At 42.9% G+C, this 17,009-nt stretch overlaps 1 protein-coding gene across 10 annotated transcripts in view; it reads right to left on the reverse strand.

The window, feature by feature from the left end:
- TANC2 (tetratricopeptide repeat, ankyrin repeat and coiled-coil containing 2) overlaps positions 1-17,009 on the reverse strand; it is a 171,813-nt gene that overhangs the window by 133,937 nt on the left and 20,867 nt on the right. For all 10 annotated transcript variants that reach the window (XM_069876945.1, XM_069876943.1, XM_069876942.1 and 7 more), the window contains exons 2-3: positions 14,302-14,363; positions 7,504-7,603 (exon numbers count right to left, since the gene is read on the reverse strand). In XM_069876945.1, coding sequence (XP_069733046.1) covers positions 7,504-7,570 — 67 coding nt within the window. In that variant the 5' untranslated portion in view covers positions 7,571-7,603; positions 14,302-14,363. The remainder of the gene's footprint in view (positions 1-7,503; positions 7,604-14,301; positions 14,364-17,009) is intronic.

Here is a 17,009-nt window from a genome sequence, read left to right on the forward strand (position 1 = left end):
TCACGCCTGTGTTTTCCCAGATCCTCTTATTTCTCTTAGATGGGTATAACGCTCTCCTTTCCCTGGGGACCTTCTCATGCTTCTTGACACACCTTCCAGCTTCCTGCCTTCTCCTGTAAAGAAATGGAGACACCCAAAGTGAGCTCTGGTGGCCACCCCACCCCTAGAGGGGTTCAAGGCCAGGTTGGATAGGTCTTTGGAGGAACCTGATCTGGTGGAAGGTGTCCCTGTCCATGGCAGGGGTGGAACTGGAGGGGCTTTAAGGTCCTTTCCAACCCAAACCATTCCACGATTCTATGACAGCACATGGAGAATGACCCCTTAGCTCCAATGCTAACCACCTTCTTATAGCTTTCATACAACACTACCTACACTGATACTCTTTGCATGAAGGCTGTTCAAAGCTCTTTAGAGGTTAATTAGCTGTTATTAGCACTGTAAAAAGCCAGTTGTGTTCTTTAACCAGCCTTGAGCAGTTCATCAGCAGGGAATAAATCAGCTAGGCCGCACAACCGCAGAGTTCTGTTTAAAAAAATACCTTTCTGACCAAAAAAAAAAACCAACCCAAAAAAACAAGGAACTGGCAAAAAAATTAATAATTCTTTCTAAAACTTCATACAATATTGACTATGCGACTCCATTAAAACTGTTGGCAAACGCAGTAGGAACAAACATCACATAACATGAGGAAGAAAGGTACTCCCAACATCATGTTTCACTCTTTCCTTCCAATCCTCACACCTTCCTTCTCCAGTTAGAAACAAAACCAGCACCCAGAGCCATAGCCACACTCAGCCCAAGCATCCCTTGCTTTCCCATCTTGCTGCCATGAAACTAAAGCTTACACACGAGCCCAGTGAGCTCTGGTCAAATACTGCTCTCTGCCAGCACAATACAACACACAACAGCAAGTATTACAGATAATCCAAAGGCACAAATCACTGTCACGGCAGTTTCTGACAGATGAAACATGAGTGTGCACAGCAAAGGCTTTCAGACAAGTCTGGAGTGAGGAACAGTGGTTGCTGGTGCGGTGTCAGCGGAGCCACCCGCTGCCAGAGGGCAGAGCTCTCAAGGGGAAACGGCACAACCTGCAAACATTACCACTCCCTTGACCCCATTAATTTCAAAAATCGATTCCCTTGTTTGCAGAACACATGCCCCCATAAAGGACCAGCTTAAAAAGGTTTTTTCTCTTCCCAAGAAGAAGCTCTCAGGATGTTAAAGAGCTCAGAACTACATATGAGGAGAGCAGAAGGGAGATGGCTGCCCTAATGGAAGCAGCATTCAGAGCAGAGCAGGACAAATCAGCGCCTGCTATTAGAAGGGACTTTGGTGAATTAATCTCAGCAATCAGATCTGCAGAATCGCTAATGAAGGGAAAGGTTTGAGGAGGATTAAAGCTGATATAGAAGAACTTGAGAAAGCACTCACTGACCCAGAGAGAAATCTTGGAGAAAACCCAGCAAGTAGGAATACATCTGAAAAATAAACCATGGGTGCCTGAGGAACAGGAGTGCTTGTAGATGTAGTGATGGAAGGATGAAATGAGGAAACAGCAAAATAAACAGAACCAGCTCCCAGCAGCCAGGAGAGGATCCTGTCATATACTCAGGGCACACCTTCCTCTCGTTTGTAGCCATGGGAAACAGAATACATAGATCAGCACAGCAGAAATAGATCAACTATGTTTCTCCCACCTCCCCAGCTAGGTTAACATCTGTGGTGTTTAGAAAGAGAAAAAAAAAAAAATCACAAAAAAAACCAGAATGGTATTTGTGGATCAGAAGAAATAAAGAAATAAATATCAGAATAATCTGGACACTAGCTGTGAAAATACTCTCCAAGATAGCTGTGCAGGAGACAAGGAGAAGCTTTGCTGTCCAAGCATTTTTATTTGTCAGGGAAGAGAGTTTGGTATATGAACAGGATATATCTTGATCAAATAAATATGTCTGACTAAGAAGAAAAATGTGTATGTGTGTACAACCATCTTCCTGATGTTTTTCCTTCTTAAGGAGAAATACACTGAACTGCACAGATCCCTGGAGGCGTTCAACTGGATCCAGCGGTAGTTGTCCCTGTTCATGGCAAAGGGTTGGAACTGGATGGGCTTTAAGGTCCCTTCCAACCCAAACCATTTCATGATTCTATCATTCTGAGAAAACAAACTGTCAGCAAGGTTCAGTTCACTCTTGACAAACTCAAGGACAAGACTTCACTGTGGTCAGAAGCCACAGATTTGTCAACATACTTCAGACTTGTCTAAAAATGGATTTACAAAAAACTAGCAAACTTTTTGGAAGAATACAATCTGAATTACTATTTGGATGGAACACATGGATACATTCAGTATTCAATGCCACAAGACGTTCTGTGAATCTGACAGGTCTTTTAATATCTCACTTCAAATACCTTCTTAAATTAGGTTATCCCAACATCCACCAGCTGGACCTCATCATTCAGCAATTTCCTTCAGAATGGAATCCAAAATCCATTTGTGACCCTCCAAAGCTCTTTGGGGGTAAAAATTACACTTAGACTTCCAAAAGAGATCAGATGGATAAGAAACTGTGCGGAGTTCTGGCAAAGCAGTGACGAGATGTCCACAGAAACGCCTTTCATCTTCGAAAGGGAAGAATCAAAAGAGGAGCATTTGACAGGGCTGCTTTTAGTCCTGGAATTAAAATATGAAGTGGCAGGTTCCAAAGGTCTATAAATACATTGGAAGTTAGAAGTAATTGGCTCTCCTGTGAACCAGGAAAGAAGAGGTTTTAAAAATCCTGCACCAAAAATATTATGGATGGCAGGCAGGCTCCCAGCTGGTAAGCTCGAGATAAAAATGGTGCGTGTTCCATCAGTTAAGGACAGCAAGATACAGCTCCTAACTAACCCAGGAGGAGAAAAGCAAACCCTTTGGGCAAGTTTCTAAAGGATTACATGCCTCAGATAAATTTAACATCAGGGAAAAAAAAAATAAAAAGAATCTGCTTCAGCCTCTGCCAGAAAGTCAAGGCACAAACTCCTGGACTTACACCTCACAAGGTGAAGAAATATACAAACCCCAACAAAAGATGCAGTTTTGCAGCTGCATTTTACTGGGTTCTAAAGGGAATCTGACCACTTATGGGAGTATTAATTTAATGTGCTAATGTAAGAAGGAAGAAGCCTATCTGCTTGGAAAAGGAACAGGGATAATGATAACAGGTAGAAACACTGGATCCATTTCACAGGCTTGTTTCACAATATTGGAATGAATATATTAGTGGATTGATCTGATGTAAACTAACTAAACACATAACCAGATCAATGACTGTTTAGTATAAGCAAACTGCAGACACACATGAGATGACAAAACAGATTAAAACTATTAATAGAGTGCCTTATGGCCTCTGGGTTCAGGGAAGAGAGCAGAGTTGCCCCAGAAGTGCTGAATTAGGGGGAAGGAAGCCTCCATCGAATTCCTGAGCAGCAGGAGCAGGCAGTGCCTACCGGCAGGCTGGAACTGCCTGTCCCCCCAGAGGGCTGCTGGCCACTGTTGTCCTGTTGGATCATCAGTCAGAAGAAATTAAAGGGTGGAGGAATGCACAGCTCTTTTAACCCAAACATATTCTAGGCAAATTTAGTCCTGGATACAAACTTCTGAGTCAGAAAATTTGCATGTCTGCATATCTCCTCAAATTAATTCAGAATGGAAAAATGAAAGCAATATTTAACTATACTTGAATCACATTTTAGCTTTTGAAGACACTGTTGTCTGGTTGTGACAGTATATCCGTTTGTGACAGAGAAAAACACAGGCTAATTAAAATATGACGGCAGTCATTGTGTGTCCTCAAGGCATTACTGTAAAATAGCTGGAGTGCCCTTGAGTCACAAGAGAGTTTTTGTTAAGACACGAGATTGAGTATGTGCACGCACGGAGGCACGGAGCTGTACTGCACACACGGAATCCTGTCAGTAGAGTTCTGAAAGCGCACATACAAAATCAACCACAGGAGATCACACCACCTAATGCTGCAGTAGAAATTAATTTATTTTAATTGGCATTCCTGCATGTAACTGTACATTCACACACACCTAATTGGTATTCTGTTATAAATATTTTGTGTGCTCCTGAACCACAACACCATGAACAGTTCCAAGGAAAAAAAAACACCCCAGCTGAGCAAAAATAAAATTTTAACCACAGTTCTTCAGAGCAGTTGCTCAGCAGTTTCTGAAGGAGGAATAATAAGGAAACATTTTATTGCTACCACTACACCAGTGTTCTTTTAATCAGGAAGAATTATCAAACCCACACCACAACAGTTAGGAATTGCCAGCTTGACTTCCCTGACCCCATTTGCTAAGTGTGCGAGTGCAAACAAGAGGAGCTGTGGAGAATAGCAATTTCGAAGGCCAGCACGCTTGCTTGGGTTCCCTGAGACAAGACTACAATCCTTTAACCCTGCTGAAGGGTTCACTCCCGCTCTGGACTGCGCTGTGACTGAGCTGCAGGAAACGAAGATGCACACACCATGACTGCACTCAGACCCCTCACACCGACAGCACCCGAGACGCCCTCATCCGCCTAAGCAGTTTATTAGAGTCCCGACACGGAAGGTGAGTCCACAGCAGATCTGAAGCCTCCAAAGGTTACTGTCACAACCTAGAACTGATGATTTTGAGTTTGTTCCCAATTCCCAGAGGTGGGTGTAGCTCTGTGTTAGTCTCCCTGTGAAAATGGGTTCTTGTGGAGTCATCAAGGCAGCTCATGCTCTGGCTCTGCCCTCCGGGTTCCACTGCCCCAGATGTCCCTTCTGAGGCCACCAGGCAAATAGCAGCACCAAAACCATCAGGGCCCTGCATTACCAACTTCTATTTACCAATCTCAATCATGTTGATGAGATATATCAATAAATACCTAATCTTTTGAAGCAGACCCCTCCGTGTTCCACATGTGCTTCCAAAAAACCATCCCCACAAAATCCTAACCGTGCAGGCAGTGGTCACACAGGTGACCCGATGGTCTGCACTCACGATGTAGAAGCGTTCTGGAGACTGAGACACGCAGACCTGGCAGCCAAAAGGGTTCCTTTAGTCAAGGGGGTAAGGAGCTTCCGCAAGACCTTTTCCTTCCCAATCCCACAAGAGCAGGAAGGGAGGGAGGGTGGAGAGAAAGAGAGCAGGAAGGTTCAGGGCAAGCAAAACAAAGCAGCAAGACAATGAGTATCAAGTCAGGTTGTTTGGAGGAGCACACCACTGCTCCCCCTGACAGCAACAGGGTGACAAATTCCTTTTAGATATTATCAGATAAATACTCTCCTTTTCTGTCAACTTTTAAACGATCACATTTGTCCTTCATCAGAATTGCGAAGCAAATAAATAAAGCAAATTTCAGGCTTCTAACACTGGATGCTACACAGACAATTGCATGGAAGATTTCTTGTTGGTTTTCCTTCCTGCGTTGCAAAGAAATACTGAACTAAATGTATTTATTAAAAAAAAATCTAGGCATTAATGAGTTCATCTGGTGTCCTGTTACAGTTTGATAGACTAACACTATCTGAAAAATTCTTTTCCAGTGGAGGGGTGTTTTCCATTCAGATACTGTTAATATAACAAACCTTATCATCTCCTCTTTTTATTCCCTCTCTTCCCCTAAGGCTGCCAAACAGAATTTCTCAATAAAGAAACTTATTTCAAAGGCACAACTGCAATAAATTATATTAAACACACAGCCTAGTCATTGGGTATTAAAGAAAACCTCATCTATTAAATGCTATCATATTGTTTCTCCAGAAGACGCCCCTCTTTCTCTCTTCTGGTCACTACAGTCACATCCTATCTTGTTATTTCAGAACTCTCTTTTTTTCATTCACAAAATGAGAAAGCAAAGCTCTGCATATACAAGATCTTAATATGGCTTGGGAGATAAGCCAGAAGGAATACAGGGGACTGATAACAGACCATTGGACAGATACAGCTTTGTACAGAAACCACTCTTTAAGATCATTTCTCTATGCACAGTTGTTCACAGGTTATGAGCATCATCAGAGGACTTGTACTTTTCTGGGCTTTGAATAGCAAATGCGGAACTTCAGAGATACAGAATCACAGAGGACAGAGCCATCTGCTCGTGGGTCTCCCCAAAACCTGCGGGTCTTTGTGTGCAGGTACCTCCCACCGATTAACCACTCCTGGAACAAAAGATGAAGGAGTTCACGAGGAAAAAAAAAAAAAAAAAAAAATCTCCTTCATAAAAGCAGCGAATGACAACCACAGCCTTGGGCTGGAATTACTGAGGGCATCTTTGCAAAACTGGCATTTTTCCTACTATCCAAGATACGCACTAATTACAACAACTAACACAGGGGCATCAACACCAGGATGCAGTGTGTAAACTTTTTCTAACAAATACTTCAGGGTCAACCACCACAAACTGGGACTCTCACCAGAAACCAACATCTCAGGACAAGAACAAGGCAACTACAGGGGACAGCAAAGCCATACTGCTGTGAAACACAGTTCCCCTTCCTGAGTAACACTGGGGGTACTAAGATACTGAATATGCGTGTGCGCAGGAGAATTCTGGAGCTGTGAGAAATACACATGAACTTGTTTCAACAAAGGGAAAACAGTGTGCTCTCTCCACTGTGTTTATCACCACTGCATCTCTGCAGCATCACTTGTGTTTCCCATGGAATACACACACACACTATTTGCACAGATGCACAAGCACAAATAAACACTGTATCCCAAAATATTCAACTGTGCTGCCAGATGGCTTCAAAAAGAAAAATGGAAGATCTAATTAAAAGCCCTTACACTGCCAGCACTCCCTTTTATGAAAATAAATACAAAAGTGAAATAAAAATGTTTTTCTAAAGTGTATCAATATTTTTTAATGTTTTGCTTCACAATCACAATCTCTCCTAACCACCCTCGTGGCTCAAACAACCTAAGTCAAATGAATCGGTGTTCACTGTAAACCCCTTTTCCTGGCATGGTGGAAAGAGCAGACTAATAGAGATGGTGACTCCGTTTGGGCAATTTCTCCCTCATTCCATCTCTTCCCATTCCTCTCTCCCTCAGATTTAAAAAACAGATATAAAAAATTGCTACTACTCTCACAAGGTTTGTCTAGAGTGAGAACTTCTCTGCCACAACTTAGCACAGTCATTTTGGACAAATAGAATTTATTTACTCAATTTCCATAATCTAAGGATGAACAATGAGGTTCATTAGCTAGGGGATCATGTACGACTATTAATTGTTTTTCCCTACATCTTGTGTTTCCACTATGGTTTGCATATGTTTTTAAATAAATAAACACACGTTCTAATTATTAAATCGCAACACAATATTGAAATAATCTGTGCTGATGTTTGGAGTCTACAAGATCATCAACTGAGTACATTTATTCATTAAAAAAAAAAAAACCAGTAGGACCAAAGCACACATAAAAGGAACAACTTCCAGAGCTGCCAACAGGCCCCAAGCAGGAGGATGTTTACTTACCACTGGACCTGTTTTTGCGGTTTGACTTCCCTCCTGTAAGAAGCATCTTGAGACTGTTTCGAAACATGGTGATCCTGTTCCACTTTGTGTATCCCAAACACTGTAAAGCAAAACAATAGATGTCACCAATCACACTCTGATCTGGGCAGCAGGGAAATGTTGCATAGAAATGGTAAGAAAGTGCTAGATGTAAAATAAAGACTCAGAGTGATGAAAAAAACATTTTACCAATACATTTCCTAAACAACAGAAATCAACATCCAAATGCAGCTTATGGGTCTGTTTGCTTCTGTTCATCTAGGCTGTTTCCAGAAGGACCCTATCTGCTTTGTCAAACAATTTGACCAAATTATCACCTGGAACTGGGGGGAGACTGAGCATTCAAGTTCTGCCTCCATTTCTGTTACTACTAAATACAAACCAATTGGAGGAATTGTTGCTCAGAAACAGGGAATCTCGCAGACTACAAAAGCTGTTGTCTAGCTCCCAGGCCAGTCGACTGTCAAATCTCTCTGTGAGCTGAATAAATTGTCATAAGGAGGAAAGCCACTCAAACCCAGAGTTAACTGACGCAAAAAAATCATACACAAACATTATCCACATATTCTCCTCGCTCTATATGTCTCAGGGAAAAAAAAAAGTTGTCTTTGCTGCTGCAGATAAAAGACTGAGCTTCGGGGTTCACCAGACACACTGACAGCTCCTTCTGGTGGAACAGCCTCTTATAAAAGTAGGTAAACCACCCAGACAGCAACAACAGCAGCTCCTAACCAGACCAAAAGAACAGCAGAGAGCCTTTGATCAGGACATCCAACAAACCACAACTTCCCTTCCACTGCACACACAACACTCCATAGTTACAAGGTAACACATTCATCTCAGAAACAGACCATGATTTTCTTTCCTGCAACAATATTAGGTTCTTTTTCGAGGATGCTCAGTAAATGCCACCTTGAGTATCATCTAGCATTTCCATGTACACTAATGCAATAACACCCAGTTCAAAGAGCTCTCTATGCATAATTAACGTCATAAAAGGCCTTTGATAGATGTGACTTACTCACTGAGAGACATCAGCATTGCAAGGCAGCAACTCTGAGCGCAGATACTAGTAAACACACAGTGATGACATTCACTTCAGCCCTTCCTGGCCTTCATGGAAACTACAGAATGGTTTGAGTTGGACTGGATCCAGTTGCTCCAAGCCCCATCGAACCTGGCCTTGAACCCCTCCAGGGATGAGGCAGCCACTACTGCTCTGGGCAATCTGGGCCAGGGCCTCCTCGTCCTCACAGGAAAACATTTCTCCCTAAGATCTCATCTCAATCTTCCCTCTTGCAGCTGAAAACTGTTCCACCTCATCCTATCGCAGCCATCCCTGATCAGGAGTCCCTCCCCAGCTTTCCTGGAGCACCTTTTCAGTACCAGAAGCTGCTCCAAGGTCTCCCCAGAGCCTTCTCTTCAGGCTGAACAACCTCAACTCTCTCAGCCTGTCCTCACAGCAGAGGTGCTATGCCCTCAAATCATTTCCGTTGCCTCCTCTGGACTTGCTCTAACAGATCCACGTCCTTCCTGTGCTGAGGACTCTAGAACTGAACAAAGGGCTCCAGAAGAGGTCTCACCTCAGAAGTTCCCATTCACTTATTGGATTCCACAGATAGATTTTGGGGTCCATCTGTCTACACACATGTGCATGTATAAATATTAAACCAAAAATACAGTAACAATTATTTCCTCTGCATCTCCAAATCACTGGAGTATCTCCTGGCATTTTTCTGAGGCCTTGGTATAACGACGTCAAAGCACAACGAGCAAGCACTTGAGCTTCTGAACAAAGCTCCAGCCCCTCTTCAAAGCATCCTACTCTTACAGGACTACAAAAAAAGCCATCTGGGCACAAGCACAATTGTCTTAAATTGGAATTGTTTGTTTATTTTCTTGACATGGCTGTTATGTTCCAGCTTGTAGCACAAAAAAAACTTCCGGGTTTACATATCCTACAATCTGTTACCAATGAACTCCATACACAACACCCTCTGCAACATCAGAAGGAGAAAACAGGAAGGAGACATTAAACGTAAAGAGAAGGCAATGAAACTCAAAGTGTTATTTATTTTGGAATACAATAATATAATCCCTCCAACATCTCACTAATCCAAACGTATTTACTGAGGCTTTGAGCAAGACAACAAGGTGGCAGTAAACACCTCCTGCTGCTGTTTGGAGAACTGCTGCGTGTCTGAATGTGATCAGAGGGCTGGAGCACCACTACTACGGAGGACAGGCTGAGAGAGTTGGGGTTGTTCAGCCCAGAGAAGAGAAGGCTGAGGGGAGACCTTAGAGCAACCCCCAGCACTGAAAGGGGCTCCAGGAAAGCTGGGGAGGAGCTCTGGATCAAGGAGTCTAGGGACAGAACAAGGGGGAATGACTTTAAATTGGAAAAAGGAAGATTTAGATTAAACATTAGAAAGAAACTCTTCACGATGAGGGTGGGGAGGCACAGGAACAGGTTGCCCAGAGCAGGGGTGGCTGCCCCATCCCTGGAGGTGTTCGAGGCCAGGTTGGATGGGGCTTGGAGCCCCTGATCCAGTGGGAGGTGTTCCTGCCCATGGCAGGGCTGGAACTGAATGGGCTTTAAGGTCCCTTCCAACGCAAACCATTCTATCATTCTGTGATTCCTCTACAACACTGAGCACTGTGCTGGTAATACAACAGATCCATTTATTTTACTTTATTTTTATTTTGTTTTAGAAAAAGCCGGCTCAGATGGATCTTGCATTAAGGCAAGTGTCATAGTGAGTGAAGGTATTTTTTTTTTCTACAAGTTTACAAACAGAAAAATAGAACTATCCCCAGCACCATTTTTCCAAGACATGGAAAACAGGAAGAGGCAGCTTCTCTGCGATAGTGATATGTACAAATAAGGAGAACCAGTGTTAATAATGACTCACACTAACATACCATGCCTGCAAGTATACCCAGCTGTGTTACTTGGGCCAGACTGAGGCACTTCTGGAAGCCAAGTTGCAACAGTGAAGTCCGGAGCAGAGGGGACGCCAAGTGATGAAGAATTGACTCCTTCTGTAGGCAGACAACGAGCCCACACAGGGCTCCTCCACCCAAAGCCAATTCGCCTGCCCCAATTATCCCAGCGCAGCAACTGGAGCGCCACAGGGCTGAGTGAGATATTGAGAGCATTTCCGTGGAGTCATCCTCAGTGTGCAACTCCAGCAAATGAAGCAACGATACCCTTTGCAACCTGATTCTCTATTCACACTCAAGTAAACCAGAATCTCCTCGGCTGCCGATGACGAGCACATTGGACTGGGACTGCCCCCTGCCAACAACAACATCCTGGTTTCATCTGTTCCCTGTGGCTGCAAGTGTTCTAGGGAGCCGACACAGGTGGAAAGGCAGAAGGGGACTGCAAAGCACTCAGCATGCTATTTCAGATTTAGGTAAAAAGAGGGTAAATAAATAACAATCTTGCAGTATTTGGTGAGAGGAGGGTAGAGGGGAAAGAGCCTGCTGAACTCCCACTGAAGAAAAGAGTTTCTTTCTTTGTTTTTAAAAAGCAGCTTTTCAGGTATTCAGTTTGAGTTCCATCTCAACCTGGAAGGACAATCAATCTTTGTAATCGTATATTCCTCAGAACCAAACTTTCATGGTAGCAGTGGACAGTCCAAAACTCCAAAGTTCCTATAAATTAAGGAGAAGGTCTGAAGGTCTATTCCCACATCAGCCTGCGCTGAAGAGAATCAAGTGGAGCTGTGCCATCAGTGCTGAGGTATAACCTAATTAAACCTAATTATGCTGAAGAAGCCACCTGGGCTGAGCCTGAGCAGTGCCAAAGGTGAGGAGGGCTGTTTGCTAAACATGCTTACCTCTAGCCTTCCCATGGCAAACCACGCCAGGAACTGCCGTGCTGCTCCTGGGACTGAGATGTCTTGTATAGGGCACATTTGGGGCCTCCTTGAAATTGCTCTGAAGAACCACAGACTAGAGAAAGAATTGCTGTTGTGCATTGAGACCCTGAGTTGTCATCCATGAGATGCCTCAAGGACTAAGTCTATATTCTCAGAGCTCACCTAGAAGCCTCAAAGGACTGCTGGATGTTTAGGACCTGGGATATAGAAAGAAATGGCTTTTGGTAACACACAGAATCACAGAATAACCAGGTTGGAAGAGACCCACCGGATCATCGAGTCCAACCGTTCCCATCAAACACTAAAGCATATCCCTCAGCACCTCATCCACCCGTGCCTTAAACACCTCCAGGGAAGGTGACTCAACCACCTCCCTGGGCAGCCTGGTCCAGTGCCCAATGACCCTTTCTGTAAAGAATTTTTTCCTAACGTCTAGCCTAAACCTCCCCTGGCAGAGCTTGAGGCCATTGCCCCTTGTCCTGTCCCCTGTCACTTGGAAGAATAGGCCAGCACCCTCCTCTCTACAACCTCCTTTCAGGTAGTTGTAGAGAGCAATGAGGTCACCCCTCAGCCTTCACCTCACAGCATTGTTTCTCATCACACCCTACAGACACTGCTGTAGTATTCTGCGTACTTAAGTACTCATTAAATTTATATCCTGATTAGTTAAGGTTTACACAAGATGGATTAGCAGAATCAGCTGGTTACAAAATCAACTCCTGTTTTAGTTGTGTGTGCATGACCACATTAACTTGTGGCTTTGGGCAAATGTGGTCACAGCTCTTCCTCTGTTCAGCTGATACTAAGCTAGAAATAATGTTTAAGAATAAGCCCTCTAAATTAAAAATTCTATCAGTCATAGTAGTTCATGGAATAAGAAGGATTAAATAGCAAGTGTTCTTATAGCATTAGGAGGAGCTGAACAGGCATATTTTCATACCCCCAGCAAACTCCTCAGTACAGTCCAGGCTAATTCTCTTCTCCAGCCTGGCAAGCAGCTGTGTCAGCAGGAGCTAAAGACACAGTATGCTGATGGGGATCCCTCACACTCCCGTCGCCAGGGGATGCTTCTGCAATCAAATCAGGCAGCCAAGAGCCACTACACTTTCTCATTTAGCTTGTCATCTCTAACTGCACTACCTCTAATGAAGACTCTCTGTGAGCAAACCTCTCCAGACAGTATCAGCAGGCAAGCAAAACAGTGCAGTCTCTACAAACCCTGTTTTAGAGTATCCAGGGCACTTCATAAAAGTAGTCTTTTATTTAAAAAAAAAAAAAAAGCTCAAGAATCTTCTGGTTTCCATACTCTGCCACGTGTTTTTTCTTCTAACAAAGATAGATTTCAATGAAGTACACAAACAAAACCAGTTTCTGGAACCTAAGAAAGCAGTACCACAAACACAATGAGAAAGAAAAACAAAGGCAAGGGAGTAGAGACAGCCCGAGCGCTGCAAGCTGCAACTTTACCCCAAATGCTAAGCTTGAACAAGTCCGCAATATCTCATCAAATCCTCCTGGATGACTAAGGCTATTGCTTTGTTTTCTTAAAATTAAGACTATCGCCGACTAGAGCAAAGTCAAAAGTCAGAACCAGTTCTCTCTAACATGAAAATGTGGTGACCTTGAAATTAAGAAAATTCAATTTTGAGCAAGGCTGTATCATTTTGCATAACCTGGTTTCTAATTCTAGATTAATGATACAGATTGAATTCAGGAGGGACGCTTCCATTCTCCATGTACAATGTCAATTACACTGCCTCTGAGAAAGACTATAACGGAAGAAAAGCAAGGGATACGATCACCTCACTTTCATCAACTCACCTGCAGTGCTTTTAGTGTCCTCTGGGTTGCCCGTAACAGTTAAAACTACTGCTTTGGTTTTAAATATTAGAGGTGGCTGCCTCCATCAACACACCCATTGGAACCAGGTATTTAAGTTGGAAACAAGACGTGGCACTGCTCTGAGCGGTCAGATCCAGTTAAACCGCCTTTCTGGGAAGAAATGATAGAGCACTTTCTGCAGCTGGAATAAACAAGCCTTGCTCTGCCAGCACCAACAATTCTGATTCTGCCCCAAACCACCAGAAGACTGAAGCACAGCGCATTTCTCCACCAGGAACCACTTGCATTTCAGCTTCTAGCTGTGACACAGTGCAGCCAGAAATCTGTCACTCAAACACATCAGCTCCCTATCGCATGTTCTGTTTGAGGCTTCTATCAATCTGAGGTTAATTTTGAAGATCCAGTGGTATGACAGGAAACGAAATAAAACTAGCAATGTGTAAAGTGGCAGGAAATGTCACAGCACTTGACTGCTTTGAGAGATTAAAGGAAAGTTGAATTATTTCCTTAATGTTTAAATGATCAAAAATACACAGTAAAATATAGACCGAAATTAAGGAGCTGCTCAAAGTCTGTTCCGCAAACCTTCTCAAGTCTCAGGAACATTCAATATGGAATTGATATTCAATCCACTGGAAGCACTGGAGATTTTATCAGAACATGGATGGTTTGGGATTTCAGAAAAAACAACTCGAAAAATTAAAACACCAAATTATTTTTACATAGAATGCTATGTCACTATAATACATTTTGCTTACAAAAAAGTATAAATATTTTAATTAGCAGTTAGAATGAACTCAATAAGTAATGTCAAACCCTGTTTTTATTCCACAAGATCTCCTGTTGATCACCTCCAGCAGGTAAGACTGGTAAATTGGCAGAATGGTATAGAAGACAGCACCCACACTCCATGTTCCAATTCTAGCTGATCGCGGATAAAGAAACAGCAGAGGAAAACTCCAATTCTATTGCAACAGTTAAATAACTACTGCAAAAAAAACCTGAGACTGGAACAAAACAATTCTCCTACCTTGTTTCTTTAGACAAGTTAAATCTCTAGAGAAAAGTGTCTTCCTCCATTCACTGAAAGACCTGAAAAAAAAAGACAAAAAACCCCAATAGAATTTAGAAGCCTTTTCTCAACACCCAACTATCCCAAGCTGTGCACACAAAACTAACCATCTCATCCCAGGAGTAAACCCACAACTTTGCCAAAGTACTACTGCACGAGCTATCAGCCAGCCCTTACTATCATCACAATTTAAAAGCTAATGTTTACACTTTTAGGTCTCTGTTAATCAGTTCTAATTTCAATCACTTGACTCTTCTCTCTCACCAGCTGTCAAACAGGAGGAGAAGAAAAGCAGACACCACTTCCCTTTGAGACACACCATACAAAGCACTACTTAAAAAGTAATATTTTACTTCCACATACAGCCTTTCAGCCTAGCAAGCTCTCCTGCTAAAATCCTGCAGCCTCCTCCTAGTGTTTGGCTGTTTTTTTTAAACCTCAATCCTTGCATAAATGTGACTCCCAGGAAGGGACTCAAGAGCTCAGTACCTAGCCCCTTTGCTCTGTCATCACGCATGGACAATGAGCTCATCACAGAGCCAGGAGAAATGTATCGTGCTACCACCAACAGAAAGCAGAGCGCCTCTTTGGTACCTCACGTGTTTATTTGCACCAACGATACGGTGTTAAGAGGCTTCACCAATCCATCTTTTTAGAGATCTCATGTGAGAAATAGCAAGCAGAAGGCAACACAGACACATCTCATTTGTAACAAACAAAACACAACAAAGAACTAAAGGTAAACCAAGACCACCTCAAGTTTGCAAGTTTACTAACAGTCAACCACTTCAGTGGAGTTTTTTCATCCTACCACAAGAGGACACTGAACAGGACCTGCCAGCTTAACTTGTAACTCACACTGCTCTCCAGAACTTTAACAGGAACTTCTCAGATGGTCTTAGATGAATGGTTTTGTATGTAATACTGTAATACATTCCATAAATTCATGAAGCAATCCTATATTATTTCTCAGGGTTGACAATTACCTCCCTGCTTTCCATTTTTCTCTTCTGTGGAAGAATAACTAAAAAGCCAGTAACCAGCATGCAGCGCTCAGCAGGAGCAGGGCTGTTTCAATCAGTCAAGCAAGGAAAACACGCAAACACAGTTCCATCCCACAGCACTTCCAGCCTTTCCAGACACAGTGAGGAGGACAAGTCTGTTCAGTGACTGTCTGGCTACCTAGCCTCTGCTGCAAGCTCCTCTGGCTCCTGCCCCGGCACCACAGGCTGCCGCTCACCGCTCCGGCATGATGACAGCCTTCTGCAAACTCCCTTGCTGGGTTCTGAAACAGCTGCTCACACTCAGAACCATCCGACCTCTCGAGCATTTGTATTGTGCAGGAACTACACTGTGAGAGTCCCAGCTAAAAACTCCTGCGTGTCTAACCACAGATAGCAAGAGCCCACAGCCATGGGACTGATTTTAACTGAGCCCATATGGAGGCCAAACTCAAACATGCTTAGATCAAGGAAGATTTTTATTAGGCATTATTTAACAACAACTATATTCCTTACGTCCTAGAGAAACACAAGATGAAAGAATCTTAAAGCATTTATTTGGCCTTCTCCACAGTTTTTCTAACTGGACAAAACCCAGGTTCTTGCCAATAGCTGCAGCAGGTGATGGAGTAACTTTTTCTCTTTTGGAGAATTGAAAACACGCAGGGAGTTTTGGAATAACTAAAGATAACTGCTTATAAATGTTTCAGTTTGCTGCCATCTATCTTCTTAATGCATCTCCCTTCACGCGGCACCCTGTAATACACAGAGCAGAACGTGGCTTACGCAGGGCAGGCTGGAGATGAGCGCTGATACCAGCGATTTCCTCAACTTTCCATCTGCATTCAGAGAGCAATCAGATGAATATGCTCTGCATTGAAGTTTTAAATAGCAGAGCTTTCATCTGCTCATATTATTACATTAGAAATCTCTATATGAATGCAGCAGATATTAGTGGGTTGTCAATAAAAACTGAATGTCATTAAAGTGCTTTTATTCTTTAAATGCCTTTAACCCTCTAATTATATTTGTAAATCCCACTATTTAACTGTATGAAAGTTAAAATTCTGACATATTGTATCACAACAAATGCATTTAGAGACTAATGCACAAACAGTTTGGGGGGGGAATCAATTTTAGAATTATTCCCTCTTGATTAAAAACAAATCAACTACAGTATGCTTCTATCAGAAGCAACATACAGTCAGGATTTCTCCAGATATTTACAAGTTTGGGGGGTTAAACCTCCATCTTGTGCCGTGGCTGCAATATATATTTTTTTAAATCATGCCTTTTATTATTATAATAGCAGCACAGTTTTTCCAAGGCAGTTCTCTTGGTCTTGGCAGGAGAAGGTAACGGTCCTGCTTCTGTACTCCTACTCATCTCCAAAACCAATACAAATAACTGCCTGTTGTTTCCTCTCTGTGGTTGCTCCCACAAGCACGAGGCGGGGCACCAGACAGCTGCAGAACAACTGCCCAGCACTGCTTCAATGGCAAAATGTAGCTCAGGCGTCGTGTTCTCTCTACCTTCGGCCATCAATGAAGCAGCCAATTCCTGTCAGAATTATGCCCATAAAAGACAACCATGAATAGCCAGGTAAGGACTTCCAAGCTTGCAAATACGAAACATGACCTAGGAATAGGAATATTCCTAAATTCC

Source organism: Phaenicophaeus curvirostris, chromosome 26 (assembly GCF_032191515.1).
Source record: "Phaenicophaeus curvirostris isolate KB17595 chromosome 26, BPBGC_Pcur_1.0, whole genome shotgun sequence".
Taxonomy (NCBI): Eukaryota; Metazoa; Chordata; class Aves; order Cuculiformes; family Cuculidae; genus Phaenicophaeus; species Phaenicophaeus curvirostris.